Raw genomic sequence first — 17,237 nt, forward strand, 5'->3', positions numbered from 1 at the left:
AGCTAACTGAAGAGCTAGTTACTGAAGTATATATAATCTCTCTGCCAAGACAGGAAACCTAAAAACCTGGGCCTTGTGTGTGCCATCATTTTATCACCCCCAACTCCTAGTTTTTCCTGACTTTACTGCTTATTCAAAGTTCTGCATGCAAAAATCCTCAGGGGGTCTCAAAAGGCCCCGTAACTAAGCAACCTTGGCCTCACCCAATCTGTCCCGCTGTTTGTGAGAACCCACACCGCTGCAGTTAACTCAAAGGGTTAAGAAACAGTGCGCTGCAAAGTGGCAGGGAGAGAAACCAATAGCGTGTCTAGAAGGTCCGTACCTCTGGTGAGCGTGGCTGGGATTGGATGGGGCCAAGTGGAATCTACGGAAGCCTAGAGGGTAAGAGGGCAGCTAAGGCTAGCGGTCGGAGGACACGGGGATAATCAGGAGAGCACGTGAGCATCCCCCATTTCTCCCTGCTTGCCTTTATCCTTGGGAGTTGGCATTGCGGGGACAGCCCGGGTCCGGTGTATGGCCACGGAGTTACGGTGTCGGGACTCCATGCCCTGTCACAACCAGCAAGTAAACTCTACCTCTACCCAAAACCCTGAGGCTCCGCAACCTGGCGACCTGATCCCAGATCTTGCTGGGGGAAACAGCACCCTCAAAGCGAAGCCGGCTCTCCCAACCAGACACGCCCATTCTAGCGTACCAGGGGAGGGGGACTCTAAGGCCTGCACCGGCGCCAGCCTCGACCCGGAGAGCGACGGTGGCAGTGGCAACTATGACGCATCGGACCACGATTGCCTTCCAAGGGACAGCCAACTCTCTTGGCAGATTGGGGCTCAGCTTAAACTGCTACCCATGAATGACCAGATCCGGGAGCTGCAGACCATCATCCGGGACAAGTGAGTCAGGAGCAGAAGGGGAAAGGGAGTTAGAGGGTCTCTCTGGAGGTGGGCAGGAATTAGAAGCAAAAGAACTAAGGGGTAATTTTCTTCGCCCGGTGAAACTGGCTTGTGGAGACCTGGGCGAGGAGGACCTTTTCTTTGAAGGGGAATGTCTCTTGACTCAGACCTACCGCTGTCTTTTTTCCTCGTCTCACTGTTTAACATCGCTTTGCGTTCTGGACTAGCGAAGCGGTGTTGGTAGCCTACTTCCTCTTTGTCTCTTCTGAGCAATGAGGAACCCTAAAACGTTTCAGGCAGGTAAATGCACCTATGCGGTCTGTCTGGTGCCTGTCCATATGGTCAATCTATAATAGTCCCCAAGGTTATACTTCTAGTTACCTCAGGCTCACAAAAAGAAGTAAAGCAATTTCAAGGAAATTCTGTTGCGCTTAACAGACCATCTGTGCCTTTAGTGTTTGCTATTGCAGATATTATTTTCTCTAAGGTCTTTTAGCCTTGGTGTTGAGGTTTACTTGGTCACGTGCAAGCTTATCCACATCTTATCAAAATTGTTTGATTACCAGCTGATAGAACGTCAACTGTTTTCCAGTTTATGGAGGAGCCTTTGGCGCCCTTTCTAATCCCACATCCTAAGGTAGCCAAAATTCCATGTTAAATGCCATTTTGAGATATGAAAACTTATGTTGTAGATGGGGCTTCTCAAGGGATATATGTACCATGATGGAACTATAGCTGGCTTCTATACTGGCAGCACTTTAAATGAGTAGGTACTGCATGTCTAAAAACTAATTTCGAGTGGATGCTGTGAGCTTTTAAAATGACTACGGACTCAGGCTGCCACTCCCTAAATCAGACTAGTATTTCTTCATACTGTTGTAATAGGCACCTACTTCGTTTCCCTGTTCCACGTTTTCTCTCTTCCACGTGCATTCACACATTACTGATCAATCTTATTAATATACTGCTTTGATTAGGTAGCATCTACTCAGCAGCTCTCTTTGGCTTCTTAGAGCCTACGAAAGGCCAGCATCTAGCTTGCCATTAAAGAAAGCCCCTCTTCATGGTTCCCAGGAACTATTTTGAACCATCTCTGCCTCTGCTCTCATCTGGAGTTCTTTTTACTCCTTTGCATATTCAAATCCTACCTATTCTTCGAAGTCAAGCCCAGCATTATATATCCAACTCTGCCAAGAAGCTTTCCTTTAATCATTCTTCTTCCTCTGTTTTCCCTGGCCTTTTAAAAACAAGATTCACTTTAGATTTTGTATATTGAGCTTATCTATTAGATTTTAAAGCTCCTCGAGGACAAAAGTTGTATCGTTGACATTTTTTTTTATTTTTCAAGAAAATTCCCTAAATTCAAATAACATTTTAATTTTTGTTTCATATTTTTTATGTTTGGAGATATTTTATTTAAAATTGATTACTTTATACTTTCTTTTTTTGTACTTTATACTTTTTTTGTACTTTATACTTTTCTTTTTTTACTTTATACTTTCATATTTTTTATTGTTCAAGTACAGTTGTCTCCATTTCCCCCCACCATTCCCTCCACCCCAGCCATCCTCACCTCCCACCCTTGATCCTACTCCCTGTTGGTTTTGTCCATGTGTCCTTTATACATGTTAGTGAAAACTCTCCCCCCACCCACTATCCCACCCCGCCTCCCCTCTGGTTACTGTCTGTTCTTAATTTTAATGTCTCTGGTTATATTTTGCTTGTTTCTTGGTATTGTTGATTAGGTTCCACTTATAGGTGAGATCTTTTACATTTTTGAATTCCAACAATGCCTTTCAAATAATAGACAGTCATTTACAAAATGGTCTTTATGAAGCTCTTAAAAATTATAGCTGTGAAACTATACTATTTAACTTTTAACGAATCCATATTGAAAACTGCTGTGGTCATGTGATCTAATAAATGAAGTAGTGATCTTAAAATGTAGGAGGCATAGGGTTGGTAGTTATGGTGAAGGAAGTTGAACTAACATCGGTAAAGCAAACAAAATAGGATGATGATTCTAATTTCTATAGAACAGGAGATATGACTTGAATCCTAAATCCCTCTGCACCTGTAGATGGACCTACAGGCTTTAGTAAATCTTTGGGAATCATCTTCCCAATGTTCTTTGTATATGTATTTGTTAATGCTTGTTTTTATATAACATCTTTATTGAGATATAACTCACATACCATATCATATGCTGTTTAAAGTGTACAACTCAGTGGCTTTTAAATATATCCATGCCTGTACAACCATCACAAAATCAACTTTGGAATATTTTCCTCACTCTAACAAGACACCCCCTACTCATGAGCAGCCAGTCCCCATTTTTTTCTTTTTAATATATTTTATTGATTATGTCATTACAGTTGTCCCATTTCCCTTCCTTCATTCCTTTCCACCCTGCACACCCCCTTCCCTACCATTCCCCCCTTCAGTTTATGTCCATATGTCACAAGTTCTTTAGATTCTATATTTCCCATACCATTCTTGCCCTCCCCCCATCTATTTTCGACCTACTGTCTATGCTACTTATTCTCTGTACCTTCTCCCCCCTTCTCCTCCTCCCACCCCCCTGTTTCTAACCCTCCATGTGTTCTTCATTTCTATGGTTCCACTCCTGATCTAGCTGTCCTCTTAGTTTGCTTTTGTTTTAGGTGTGGTTGTTAATAACTGAGTTTGCTGTCCTTTCACAGTTCGTATTTTTCATCTTCTTTTTCTTATATAAGTCCCTTTAGCATTTCATATAATAAGGGCTTGGTGATGATGAACTCCTTGAATTTAATCTTATCTGAGAAGCACTTTATCTGCCCTCCCATTCTAAATGAAAGTTTTGCTGGATAAAGCAATCTTGGCTGTAGGTCTTTGGATTTCATGACTTGGAATACTTCTTTCCAGCCCCTTCTTGCCTGTAAGGTCTCTTTTGAGAAATCCGCTGACAGTCTGATGGGAACTCCTTTGTGTGACTGTCCCCTTATCTCTTGCTGCTTCTAGGATTCTCTCCTTCATTTTAATCTTGGCTAATGTAATGATGATGTGCCTTGGTGTGTTCCTTCTTGGGTCCAACTTCTTTGGGACTCTCTGAGCTTCCTGGACTTCCTGGAAGTCTATTTCCTTTGCCAGATTGGGGAAGTTCTCTTTTATTATTTCTTCAAATAAGTTTTCCACTTGCTCTTCCTCTTCCCTTTCTGGTACCCCTATAATTCGGATGTTGGAACATTTAAAGATGTCCTGGAGGTTCCTAAGCCTCTCCTCATTTTTTTGAATTCTTGTTTCTTCATTCTCTTCTGATTGGATGTTTCTTTCTTCCTTTAAGTCCACTCCATTGATTTGAGTCCCAGTTTCCTTCCCATCATTATTGATTCCCTGTGCATTTTCCTTCATTTCACTTAGCATAGCCTTCATTTTTTCATCTAATTTGTGACTAAAATCAATCAGTTCTGTGAGCATCCTGATCAAAAGTGTTTTGAACTGTGCATCTGTTAGGTTGGCTATCTCTTGGTCACTTAGAACTATTGGCTCTGGGGCTTTGAGGTGTTCTTCTTGAGCCATGTTTTGGTCTGTTCGCACCTGCTATGTATGAGGGGCAGAGCCTTAGGTGTTCACCAGGGTGGGGCAACCCAGTTGCTGGGTTGTGATGCAGTATGTGGGGATGGGGTCAGAGAGGGGCAATGGTGTTTGTTCCACTCTCTCTCAGATTTTGGTTCCCTCTGCTGCTTCCCACAAGCAAACTGGGCCTGCTGGGTGTGTGGGCCTGTGCACCCTCCAGGACCCTGTGGGTCTCTCCAACAGACTCTGTGAGCCTGGGAGCTTCTCCCGGCACCTCGACCTGGAAAGTTTTTCCAATTGGTGCTTTTCAGCTTTAATTCCTGTCACTGGGGCCCTAGCCTGCACGGTCTGTCTCACTGCTTGTTCCTTTGCCTGGATTATCTGCACGAGAATGTGTGACCACGATCAGCCTGCCGCCTTGCCTGCTCTCTGAATCCGCCCGTTGCCACCCCACACCTGGGATCTGCCAACCCCTGCCTGCGCACCTGGGTTGGTCTGGCTGCTTTTTCCTGCCCCGACCCCGCTCTGCCAGCCACTGATTCTGCCCCTCTTACCGGTCTGAATGAATGGTTCGTCGTCGTTGTTGGACTTCCGTACAGTTCAATTTTCTGTGTTTAGGTTGCATTTTTGTTACTAAAACTTCGTTGTCTTTAAACTTGTTTGTGCGAGGAGGCACAGTGTTTCCACCCACGCCTCCATCTTGGCCGGAAGTCCCTCGTCAGTCCTCATTTACCTGCAACCCACCCAAATCCCTGGACTGCTTTCAGTCTATTGATTTTCCTATTCTGGACACATCATACAAGTAGAATCATACAATGTGTGGTGTTTGGTGACTAGATTTTTTCCCCCCATTTTCATAATGTTGTATCTGTATTCCATTTATTTTTTGGCTGAGTGATATTCCATTGTATGGATAAACCACATTTTTTATCCATTCATGAAATGATGGACATTTGGGTAGATTCCACTCTGAGGCTATTATGAGTAATGCTGCTTTGAACATTTGCACATGTACCTTTCTTGTAGGATAGGTTTTCTTAAGATTTGATTAGATTTTACAAAAGGGTCTTCATGACAATGTAAGAGTGAGACATTGTTATAGAACTTGAAAAGGGCAAGACAATCAGCATTCATATATAACAATATCAATACCTGATTTCACTGCATCACTTAGCATGGTAAAACTGGGTATAAGTGAAATCTTTTTTTTTCTTCTGAGTTTGGAAGGAGACATTGGGATTCATTGTGAGCTTAGGAAAGATGTTTAGCATCTCTGTGCTTCAGCTTTTATCATTTATAAAATGAGGGTGTTGGCAGTATTTTAAAAAGTTCCTAGGAGGCTAAAACAAGATACTTTACTCTGAACATCGGTTATCAACAGTGAAGAGCTGTGCACATTTAAAGCATTTGAAGTCTTTATGTTTGGATTTGTGCATGATTCTGATTGCATTCATAATAAGTGCTGGTTTGTTGAGCTTTTGGGAGATAATAAAATGATAATTTTTATCACGTATGATATAGTATGGAAAGACTCACTATATTTTTTTATAACTAATTGATGCTTAACTATTTAGGCTGGAGGCAGTGTTTTAGTTTTGTTTTTGTTAGTCAACTCTGTTAACAGAGGCCTCTGTTGCTTTTATCTTCAAAAACCGGCATCCCTCCTAGAAAACAAGACCTACTTCATTCCCTTTAAGGGGTTGGTGTAGGGTGCCTATAGTAAGAGGAACCATAATTTACTTAGGTCTAGTTAGGGAAGGTGCCATGACTTAATGGTATTCTGTCTTCCTCAGGGCAGAATGATATGATATATGTGCACTGTGGACCTATCTGGTAATAGATGACATTGGAGTACTTGTTATTCCTTTTATCATTTCTGGCCATTAGTGTCTGTTTAGTGATGGGATTGCTTGCTGAGCTGATTTTGCCATTGGAAAATGGGTTTTAAGCCAGCTGGACTGCATGTTGTTGTAACTAAAAGCAGGCAAGATTGAGAAAATTGGACAGATTTAAATGTCTTTTATTGAAATTTGCAGTATTTGAAACATAATATGTTCAACGTATTATGGAATTTCAAGGAAATTCTCTTTCACTGGGAGTGCAGTAATCCAAAAACATCAGTGGTCAGATAATTTAATACTCAGTCACACATGGGTCACACAAGAGAAATGACTCCTTCAGTTCCACATTCTACTGTTACAATGGATTAAGCCACACACACTGCCCCTCCTGTCCCTTTCGTACCCTAAACCCAGCAAAATCTGAGTGTTAATGCCCTTTTCCCTTATAAGTTCATGACCCCATATTTCAGGCAATGCAGTGTATTTAAAAGATCATCTTCCCTTTCTGTTATTTTGTTTTGTTTTCTCTCCTGAAACATTAAAATAAAGCTGTTTCATGAGCAGTTGCATATTTGGATATTTCTGAAAGGTTTTTTTTCAGGCTCCGCCGAGGAAAAAAATGCCAATCAGCCACAAAGTTAAGCAATGTATAGAGCTTTATTGGGGTATGTGCGCCTAGGCGAAGTTCTCTAATCCACACACAGAGTGGATCGAAGAAGTCGCCACCTAAATAGGGAAAATGGTGGGATTTCATTTTCATTGGCTCCCCTTGGGAGCTGAGGATTGGTCCCCTCTGAACAAGGCGCAGTACAGCATTGGTGGTTTCTTCCTCAGACTCAGGTTGCTATGCGGATGTCCATTTTGGCAAAGCCCTCCCTTCCGGCTCTCTGATTGGACGTCAGCTGTCTTTTCCGGGCACCATTTTGATTGTGCGCCATCTTGATTGTAGTCTGGGTACCGTTTTTGACTGCGCCATCTTGATTGTAGTTTGGTTCAGGTTTTATCCTACTCCACCTACCCTAACATTCTGACGTCTTTGATAGGATAAGGGTGCTGTATTTGATCCAGCTACTTCTCTCTGTCAGGGGAGCGTAGAGGGGAGGGTCTAAAGGTCAGCTATTTCTAGCCCCCCAGGGAGGGGCGAGTAGGTTTGTGTCTGAAGCAACATCTGGTTAAAAGTAACCCTGGAAGCTTTGCAAATTCTTTCTTGAAGGGATCTCAGGAAACGGGCCAAGCATTCATAGTATGCATATTATTATAATTGGCCCTAGGACCAGGGCCAGGGTGGTAAAGAGTAGGGAACGCCACCACGGGGTTATTGTTTCGAAAGTGGTGGGGTCTCGGCGTAATTTCTCCCTGAGGTTTTGTGAGGTATTAACATTTTCCTCTACTGTGCTGCTCTCATTCACACAGAAGCAGCACTGTTCCTGCAGGAAGAGACATGTTCCCCCCTTTTCTGCTGTTAGTAGGTCTAGGGCTCTGCGGTTCTGGAGGGCAACCTGGGCTACCGAGGTTATCTGTCTCTGCAAAGATGCTAGAGAGGTGGCAGAGGCATCAAGGGCCTGCTCCAACTCAGCCGGTAACTGGAGAGTGGCTTGGAGACTGTGTGTTAGCCCAGCGCTGCCTATCCCAGCTGCTGCCAGGGTTGTGGTGAAGGTTAGACCTACTAGTATGGGCAGGAAGACAGCTTGTTAGTTTGTCCTTGAGCTCTCCTTCTCCATAATGCATAAGCTGTGGGGTCAGCATGGTCAGGGAGCAGGGGAAGGCCGAGGAGGAGTTAATGGTCCACAGCAGTGTTCCATTGCACCAGAAAAAACGTACCTTGCCGGGGTGGGGGGAGCGCTGGTGGTGGTTTCCAATATCTGCATGGTCTGGTTGCATGAGGAAGCGCCTGTAGTAGTGTAACATACTTTGGGACTGTTTATTATGTTTTGAAAGAGAGGTACATCTTTTAGGGAAAAAGGTATTGGGGAGTTCATGACCTTGAGGGGAGTGGGTATGGGAACTGCCACAATAGGGAGTGGTCAAGAAAAGCACATAGGAAACAGTCGGTGACGTTTCCTATGTCAGTGATATTGAAGAGTTGAATTCCTTGGCGTATGAGGTTTAGCCAAGAGAAAGGGGCACACTCCTGTTTCCCTTGTCGGATCAGTGTTTACAAGGATTGTTCATGTGTTAATATGGTATTAGTCAATAGGGTTGTATTCCATGGTTCTGGAACAAGAGTTCAGTATATTTTGATGGAACTCTGGGGATACGAATATGAGAGGCTTTGGTCTAGTTTTCCTTTCACTCCTTGTTCCTATCTGGAGTCCCATGGATCATAAATGGTAAAGCACCTCGACTGGAGAGTATTCCATGTATGGTATCTGCAGTAGTGGAAGGGGCAGCCTCCATATGTGTCTGGCTAGAGTTTGCAATTACCATCCATCTGATCATAGAGGAAGCAGAGAGCATGCCATCTGTACAGGGCAGTCCAGCCATCTAGCCCTCTAAAGCTACTTTTGAGAGCCAAGAGAAGGATGGATGTAGAGCAACCAGAGGGAGGGCAGTCCGCAGAAGTGACAGGGTGAAAAATTACCCGTCCAACTTTGTCATATATTTTGCATACGAAGAACCTCTAAATGTATTTGCTTTGTAGTTTAGAAGGGGTTTTTGACAGGGATGGTGGGTAAGCAAGAAGGAGAAGGATGATTTGTAGAGACTTCATTGGGAGAACCTGGTGTTCGAGTAAAGCGGACTCGGGTATCTCCTATGAGCTGCGCTGACCACTTTCTTTTTTTTTTTTTAATATTTTATTTATTTATCTTTAGAGGGGAAGGGAAGGAGAGAGGGAGAGAGACATCAATGTATGGTTGCTTCTCATGTATCCCCTGCTGGGAACTGGCCCCTGCTGGGAACTGGCCTGCAACCCAGGCATGTGCCCTGACTGGGAATCGAACCGCGATCGTGTGGTTCGCAGGCCCACGCTCAATCCACTGAGCTACACCAGCCAGGGCCTGCGCTGACCACTTTCTTGAGGCAGGGGCCGGCTTAAGCTGGGAGAGGTGGACCTGCACTGGCTGACTCACCAGTTTCACTGCAGTGGGGGTGGTTAGAATAACAGTATGATGCCCCATCCACTTGGGCTGGAGTGGTCCAGGTCAGAGTTCTTTGAGTAATACCTGGGCTCCAGGCTGTAGGAGAGTGGCTGGGCCTGTCTCCAGACATTCCCCCCACTGGAGGAAGCACTCTGTCAGCATGTTCATGGAGAAGATGCTGGAGGAGAGAGAGGGCAGAAAGGAGGCCAGAGGCGGAATATATACTGGCAGGTTATGGTTAATAAGGAAAGGGTGGCTGCACAGTAGTTCAAAAGGGCTAAGTCCTGTTGGTTCCTGTGGGGCTGCCCATATTTGAGCGAGGGCCAGAGGGAACAGAGAGGGCCAGGAATTTCTGGTTTCTTTGGTATGTTTGGTTAGGTGAGTTTTCAGGATGCCTTAGCCCGTTCTACTTTACCGGAAGACAGGGGATGATAAGGAATGTGCAGCTTCCAGGTGATGCCAAGGGAGGAGGAGACCTGCTGGACGATTTGAGAGATGAAGCCTGGACTGTGGTCCGACTGGATAGAGAAGGGCAGCCCAAATCATGGGATGATGTGGTTGAGGAGGAAGTCGGCTACCATATTCGCTGTTTCTCTTGTCGTGGGATAGGACTCAATCCAACCTGAAAACGTGTCAACAAAGGTTAAAGGGTAGCGGAATTTCTTATGGGGAGGCATGTACGTAAAGCACATGCCCCTGTAGGCACGGCTGCCATCCACGTAGGGTAGGGTCAAGCTGTTTCGATAAGTAGGCTACTGGGCAGTATGTTGGGCCTACCGCTTGAGCTAAGATTCCAACCGAAATTCCCTGTCTCTCATCTGTAAACAGATGGAAAGGATGGAAGGGATTGGGAAGACTCAGGGAGGGGGCCTGTAACAATGTGTCTCATAGGACGGTAAAGGCTTTTTGCACTAGCTTGGAGGATGTGAGGGGGTCTGTAGGAGTGTCTTTGGCCGCTTCATACAGCAGCTTGGCGAGTATGGCAAAGTTGGGGCCCCAATGTCTGGAAAATCCAACTACCCCCAAGAAAAATAGAATTTGATCTCCTGTCGTAGGTGGTGGGAGATTGCGGAGGAGCTGAATGTGATCCACTGTGAGACTAAGTGAGGTAGGCGAGAGAGAGAGAGAGAGAGAGAGAGACAGAGAGAGAGAGAGACAGAGAGACAGAGACCTAACTAGGTGACTTGCTGGTTTGACAACTGAGCCTTGTCAGGAGAGACCCAGTATCCTTTTTGGACAAGGAAGTTAAGGAGATCTGCAGTATGTTGTCTGGAATCTTGGAAAGTGGGACTGCAGAGAAGAAGGTCATCTACGTATTGGAGGACCTTGCTGGAGCCTAGGTCACAGGAGGCTAAGTCTCGAGCTAAAGCCTGAGCAAATAAATGGGGGCTATCTCTAAACCCTTGCAGCAAGATTGTCCACGTGAGCTGTTGTGACAGAGCAGTGTCAGAGTCTGTCCATGTGAAGGCGAAAGAAACTGGGACTATAGGGGGATAGTGAAGAAGGCATGCGTCTTTGAGGTCTAGAACTGAGAAGTGGGTTGTATTAGGAGGAATGTGAAAGAGAATAGTATAGGGCCCTGGCTGGTGTAGCTCAGTGGATTGAGCGAGGGCCTGCAAACCACATGATCGTGGTTTGATTCCCAGTCAGGGCACATGCCTGGGTTGCAGGCCAGTTCCCAGCAGGGGACTCACGAGAGGCAACCATACACTGATCCTTCTCTCCTTCCCTTCCCCTCTAAAGAGAGATAAACAAACAAACAAACAAACAAATAAATAAAAAGGAGAATAGTATAGGGGTTAGGGACTACCGGGTGGATAGGGATGACTGCTTCCTTGATGAGTCTAAGGTCCTGGACCAGGCGGTAGGCTCTGGATGGTTTTCTGACCTGTATAATGGGAGGATTGTGTGGAGAATTAACAGGGACAAGAAGTTTCTGGTCTAGGAGGTGGGCGATGATAGGCTGTAATCCTTTTAAGTTTGCGTGGGAGACAGGAAATTGGGGTCGGGGTGGGAAAACGTCGGGCCATTTTAGGCAGATGATGACGGTGGTGGGGGTGATTAGAAGCCACAGTTGGGATAGAAGTGTCCCATACTTGTGGGTTGACAAGGGAGGGGGAAATGGGCAGAGCTGGAGGAGGAGTTGGGATTTCCAACAGCTGGAGGATAAGGGAGGAGGAAGGGGTTGGGTTTTGTGTGATCTGAAGAGTGTTGCCTAATAATTGGAGAACATCCCGCCCTAGGAGTGGAATAGGGCAGGAGGGTATGACAAGGAATGAATGGGAAAAGGGAAAGCTGTCCAGACTGCAGCTAAACGGGGCGGGGGGGGGGGGGAGTCACCACGGGTGAGACGGGGTCCCGTCAACTCCCATGATCGAGATTTGGGAAGGAGTAACAGGTCCTGAAAAGATGGTAAAACAGAGTAGGTAGCCCCCATGTCCACTAGGAAAGAGAGTTGCCCACTACCTGCAGCTTTACCCTGGGTTTGGTGAGGGTGATGGGGGTCTTTGAGTTCGGGCCGCTTCAGACATCTAGGAGTCTGAGAAGTTACTGCATGGCCAGGGAAGTGTCTGCACCTTGATCGGCTGGTCCCCCGAGTGGAGGGCCGGGGACGAGCCTCTAAGGGTACAGGCATCCCTCTAGTGGCCAAGCTGTTGCAATCTGGACAAGGCTTTGTTGGTGGCCGAAGTTGAGGACACTGGTGGGCCCAGTGCCCTTCTTTGCCACACTTGAAACAGGCCCCCGGTGGGGTATTCTTTGGCCCAGACTTAGGCTTTGACCCCGTGCTGGTGTTTGTCGCAGGCCACAGGGCCGCTAGCATGGCCTGGGTTTGCAGGGTTACCTTTTGCTGTAGGTGAGCCTGGCAGGCAGCCTCAGCCTCTGCTTCCTGGTTATTGAAAACCTTAAATGCCATATTTACCAGATCTCGGATGGCGGTTTGGGGGCCATCCTTGGCTTTTTTCAGTTTCCTTCTAATATCTGGGGCCGACTGGGAGAAAAAGTGAACAGCTAAGACAGTGGTCCCAGTGTTAGAAGCCAGGTCAAGGCAGGTATGGAGCATCATTGCCTTGGTTAGTCTGTTGAGAAACAGCACCAGAGCCTTGGGTGACCTTTCCCCAGGGCCTTGAGTGACCTCTCTGAGCCTATCATAATTGACTGCTTTCTGGGCAGATTGGTGTATACCTGCTATCAGGCACTCACGCCTCTGACTGGCCTGTCCTACCTGGTAGCCCCAGCCTGGTTCTGCCTCTGGCACGGCTTCAGCCTGTACTAGCATGAGAGGATTGGTGCTGTGGGTTTGGTCTGCATGACCCCTAGCTGCAGTCCGGACACAGTTGCACTCGTCTGGGGTCATAGTGGAAGTTAAAATGATGTGCAGGTCATGCCATATGCGGTCATAAGCCTGGACTAGGTACTGGAATTCCCTGATAAAATTGGTAGGGTTAGTGGAGAATGAGCCTAGGCGTTTTTCAATTGAAGAGAGGTCAGTTAGTGAAAAAGGAACATGGACCCGAATGACACCTTCTGCTCCCGCCACTTCCCAAAGGGGGCAAATATGGGAGTCTAGGGGCTCTAGATTCAGGCGAGAGTGAGTATGTGAGCTGACTCGGGAAGAAAGGTCTTCAGAGGGAGGGGGAGAATCTGGTTGAGAGGGGAGGGTCAGGGCTGGAGTAGCCTTTGGCGGGAGTTGAGGAGGAGGAGGAGAAGCAAGATCTATCTTCAGGGGAATCAGAAAAGGAGGTGGGAGGTTCTGGGGCAGTAGGCTTAGGAGGCTGGACAGGTTCAGAGTTCCCTCAGGCGAGGAGAACTTGGGCTGTGGAACACTGGGCGCACAGATCTGGGTGGGAGCACAAGGCCCAAAAGCCCTGAATGTAGGGGACCTCAGACCATTTGCCAGTCCATCTGCAAAAATTATCTGGATCAGTAAGGGTAATGAAATCGAAAGTTCCTTCAGGAGATCAGGTTTCACAATTACTGAGCTGATATAACAGCCGGGCCATAGTGGATAGAAAAATGAGCCGTTTTCACTTGAGTCCAGGGTCAATTGCTGGCAAATTTTTCAGAAGGCACCCTAGAGGTGACTTAGGATCTGGCTTGGACTCCTGCCTCCCCATTCCTGGTCCCACGAGGAGCAGCAGATGGAAATCGGCATCCCTCAACCCAATCTGCTGATCCAGTTGGTAAAAATGGGGATCTAGGCCCAGGGAGGTCTCCTCCGGTGCCGAGAGCCTCAGCAGAGGGAGAGCAGCCTCTCCCAGAAGGTCATCCCGATGCAGCGCTGTGTTTTGGTGGAAAGCAGTTTCTCGCAGCAGACGGGGGCCCGGAATCAGTGTTCGGGGATCAGAAACTTAAGGTCAATGGCACTTACCGTGGTTCTTTGTCTGGACTGGTGGGAGGTCTGGGAGGCCTCCTTGGGGAGGAGGGAGAGGAGTGGTCTTCTGCAGACAACTCCTTCCGGGTTTCGGCACCAAATGAAAGGTTTTTTTTCAGGCTATGCCGAGGAGAAAAAAATGCCAATCAGCCACAAAGTTAAGCAATGTATATAGCTTTATTAGGGTATGTGCGCCTGGGCGAAGTTCTCTGATCTACACACACAGTGGATCGGAGAAGTCATTGCCTGAATAGGGAAAATGGCGGGGTTTTATTTTCATTGGCTCCCCTTGGGAGCTGAGGATTGGTCCCCTCTGAACAAGGTGGCAGGACAGCATTGGTGGTTTCTTCCTCAGACTCAGGTTGCTACGCGGATGTCCATTTTGGCAAAGCCCTCCCTTCCGGCTCTGATTGGACGTCAGCTGTCTTTTCCGGGCACCATTTTGATTGTGCGCCATCTTGATTGTAGTCCGGGTGCCATTTTTGACTGTGTGCCATCTTGATTGTAGTCTGGCCGAGGTTTTATCCTACCCGGCCTACCCTCACAATTTCCTGTATACTTGTTCTTGAAGGCAGTTTGCCATGGTGTCAGTTTGAAGTGTGGAGGAAAGTTGAACAATCTTAGCAATTTTAGTCTGTGAACTAGCACTATAGAAAGGGTGTGTTCAATCTTGTGACTTTCATTAGTCACCTAAGGTAAAGAGAAAAGTAACTTTACAATGGATAAATATCCAGTGCAGCCCTAATGTGGGTGGAGACCAGTGTGATTTGAGTCACCTAAGTAATGTAATATTTTTTATATTTAAAATTATTTATTTATTTATTCTTAGGGGAAGGGAGGGAGAAAAAGAGGGAGAGAAACATCAGTGTGTGGTTGCCTCTTGCATGCCCCCTACTGGGGACCTGGCCTGCAACCCAGGCATGTGCCTTGACTGGGAATTGAACTGGCGACCCTTTGGTTCACAGGTCAACACTCAATGCATTGAGCCACACCAATGAGGGCATAATATTTTTAACCAAAGCTGTACGTTGAATTACTTGGGGATTCTTTTTCCCTTTAGTTTTTACTTCCCATTTATTAAGTAATCTTGGGGGTAACCTGAGCACCTGCAGCTTTACAAACACTTTGGGTGATTGTGCTGCACTTAGGCTGGACCACAGCCCTTTGGATAGTGATTTGTGTGGTTTCAGATTCAGGATATAGGGTGTGCCAGGGATTCCACACGCTAAACAGGACCAGCGCAGAGAACCTGCCCTGACATCACCCTGAAAGTGGAGGAATCTCAGCACTTTCTCCCTCAAATTGTACAAAACAAAAATGTCCACCACAGAAAAAAAAACCCGTCAGCTGAAAATTGTTTAAGACATGGACATGTTTTTGGTTTCCGTGGGTATTCCATGTGAATTTTCCAACTGGCTTTTAAGCCAGGAGGGAGGAATTCACCTCTTTAACTATACATACTTCTGTTATAATATTTATTTGGCATATTGTAGTAATGTCTTGTGAACTACTCTGGACGCCAGGGAGGCAGGAAGATTCTGGTCTGGCATATCACAGTTCCTGGAACATAGGGGCATTAGTGTTCTACTCATTATAAAAAATAAACTTATGAATGACTGAGTCCTGGACTTTAAAAGAAAATGATAGTTTCTCTTCATTTTTTACCTGTTTTTTAATGTTTATGTTGAACTCTGCTTTTAGGTGCAAGTTAATAATTAATGTCACTATTTAATGAGCTTTTAAAGAAAGTACTGAAAGGTTGCAGCCCTGGTGACTTGTACCTGGCAGGTAATGAATGCTTTCTTCCCCCTAACGTTTCAAGTCAGATTAGGTTGGCTATGGGGGTATGTTTTTATGAGAGTGAAGGAAGGAGAAGGAAAATCATTTATAAATCATCTGCATACCATGACCAACATTGAAGCTAGTCAGTGATCACATAATAACAAAATAGCTATAGAAATACAGTTTATGTGTTTAGAGCTTTCACTAAACATTAACCTTAAATGAAACATTCCTTTGGTTTAAACCTGCCGAAAAAGATTTTCTGCTCTATTTCCCTTTCACCCATTGCTTAAAAAACAAAAACAACACACCCTTACTTAAAACCCTGCACTATTTTTCGTTACATCTCATTACACAGCTGTCAGAATGGCTATCATCAGTGTAGCCACAAATAGCAAGTATTGGAGAGAATGTGGAGAAAAAGTAACCCTGGTGAACTGTTGGTGTGAATGCCAGTGGTGCAGTCACTATGGAAAACAGTGTGGAGGTACTTTAAAAAGTTTAGAATTGTAGGCGTGTGAGGGGCAACCGCACATTGATGTTTCTCTTCCCCTCTCTCTCCCTCCCTTCTCATCTCTAAAAATAAATAAATAAAATCTTTAAAAAAAGTTTAAAATTGTAAATAACACTGTAATAAACCTATGTACGGGTGCTTATATTCTTTCAGATCACTGTTTTAGGTTTCTTCAGATCACTGTTTTAGGTTTCTTCAGATAAATTCCCAGAAGTAGAAACACTGGGTCATAATGTAGTTCCATTTTGAATTTTTTGAAACATCTCCATACTGCTTTCCACAGTAGCTGCACCAGTCTGCACTCTCAGCCACAGAATAAAAGGGTTCCCTTTCTCCACATTCTCACCAGCACTTGTTTGTTGATTTATTGATGATAGCCATTCTGACAGGTGTGAGGTAATATCTCATTGTGGTTTTAATTTGCATTTCTCTGATGATTTAGTGATGTTGAGTATCTTTTCATATGTCTATTGGCTATTCGTATGTCCTCTTTAGAAAAGTGTCTCTTCAGGTCCTTTGCCCATTTTTTAATTGAGTTGCTTTCCTTTGGTGTTGAGTTTTATAAATTCTTTATCAATTCTGGGTATTAACCCCTTATCAGGTATATTGGTGAGTATGCTCTCCCATTTGGTAGGTTGTCTTTTTATTTTTTTTAATTTTAATTTTTTAAAAGATTTTATTTATTTATCTTTAGAGGGGAAGGGAAGGAGAGAGGGAGAGAAATATCAATGTATGGTTGCCTCTCATGCGTCCCCTGCTGGGAACTGGCCTGCAACTCACGCATGTGCCCTGACTGGGAATCAAACTGCGACCGTCTGGTTTGCAGGCCTGTGCTCAATCCACTGAGCTATACCAGCCAGGGCAGTTGTCTTTTTATTTTGTTGATGGTTTCCTTTGCTGTGTAAAAACTTTGTAATTTGATATGGTCCCATTTGTTTTTTCTTTTGCTTCCCTTGCCTAAAGAGATATATCAGAAAAAATATTGCTACAGCAACGTCTGAGATTTTACTGCCTGTGTTTTCTTCTAGCATTTTTATGGTTTGGGTCTAACATTTAAGTCTTTAATGCGTTTTGAATTTATTCTATTTGTTCTTGTGTATGACATAAGAAGGTGGTCTATTTTGATTTTGGGGCATATCTGTCTAATTTTCCCAATAACATTTATTGAATAAACTACCTTTAGCTCATTGTATGTGCTTGCCC

The 17,237-nt window shown here is 45.2% G+C and overlaps 1 protein-coding gene across 2 annotated transcripts in view; it reads left to right on the forward strand.

Moving 5' to 3' along the window:
* Positions 1 to 363: 363 nt before the first annotated feature.
* Positions 364 to 17,237, forward strand: part of UPRT (uracil phosphoribosyltransferase homolog) — a 38,434-nt gene continuing 21,560 nt past the window's right edge. For both annotated transcript variants that reach the window (XM_037038590.1, XM_037038591.1), the window contains exon 1: positions 364 to 890. In XM_037038590.1, coding sequence (XP_036894485.1) covers positions 514 to 890 — 377 coding nt within the window. In that variant the 5' untranslated portion in view covers positions 364 to 513. The remainder of the gene's footprint in view (positions 891 to 17,237) is intronic.

The sequence above is a fragment of the Sturnira hondurensis genome, unplaced genomic scaffold, assembly GCF_014824575.4.
Source record: "Sturnira hondurensis isolate 20B ecotype Veracruz unplaced genomic scaffold, ASM1482457v3 Scaffold0024651, whole genome shotgun sequence".
Lineage (NCBI taxonomy): Eukaryota > Metazoa > Chordata > Mammalia > Chiroptera > Phyllostomidae > Sturnira > Sturnira hondurensis.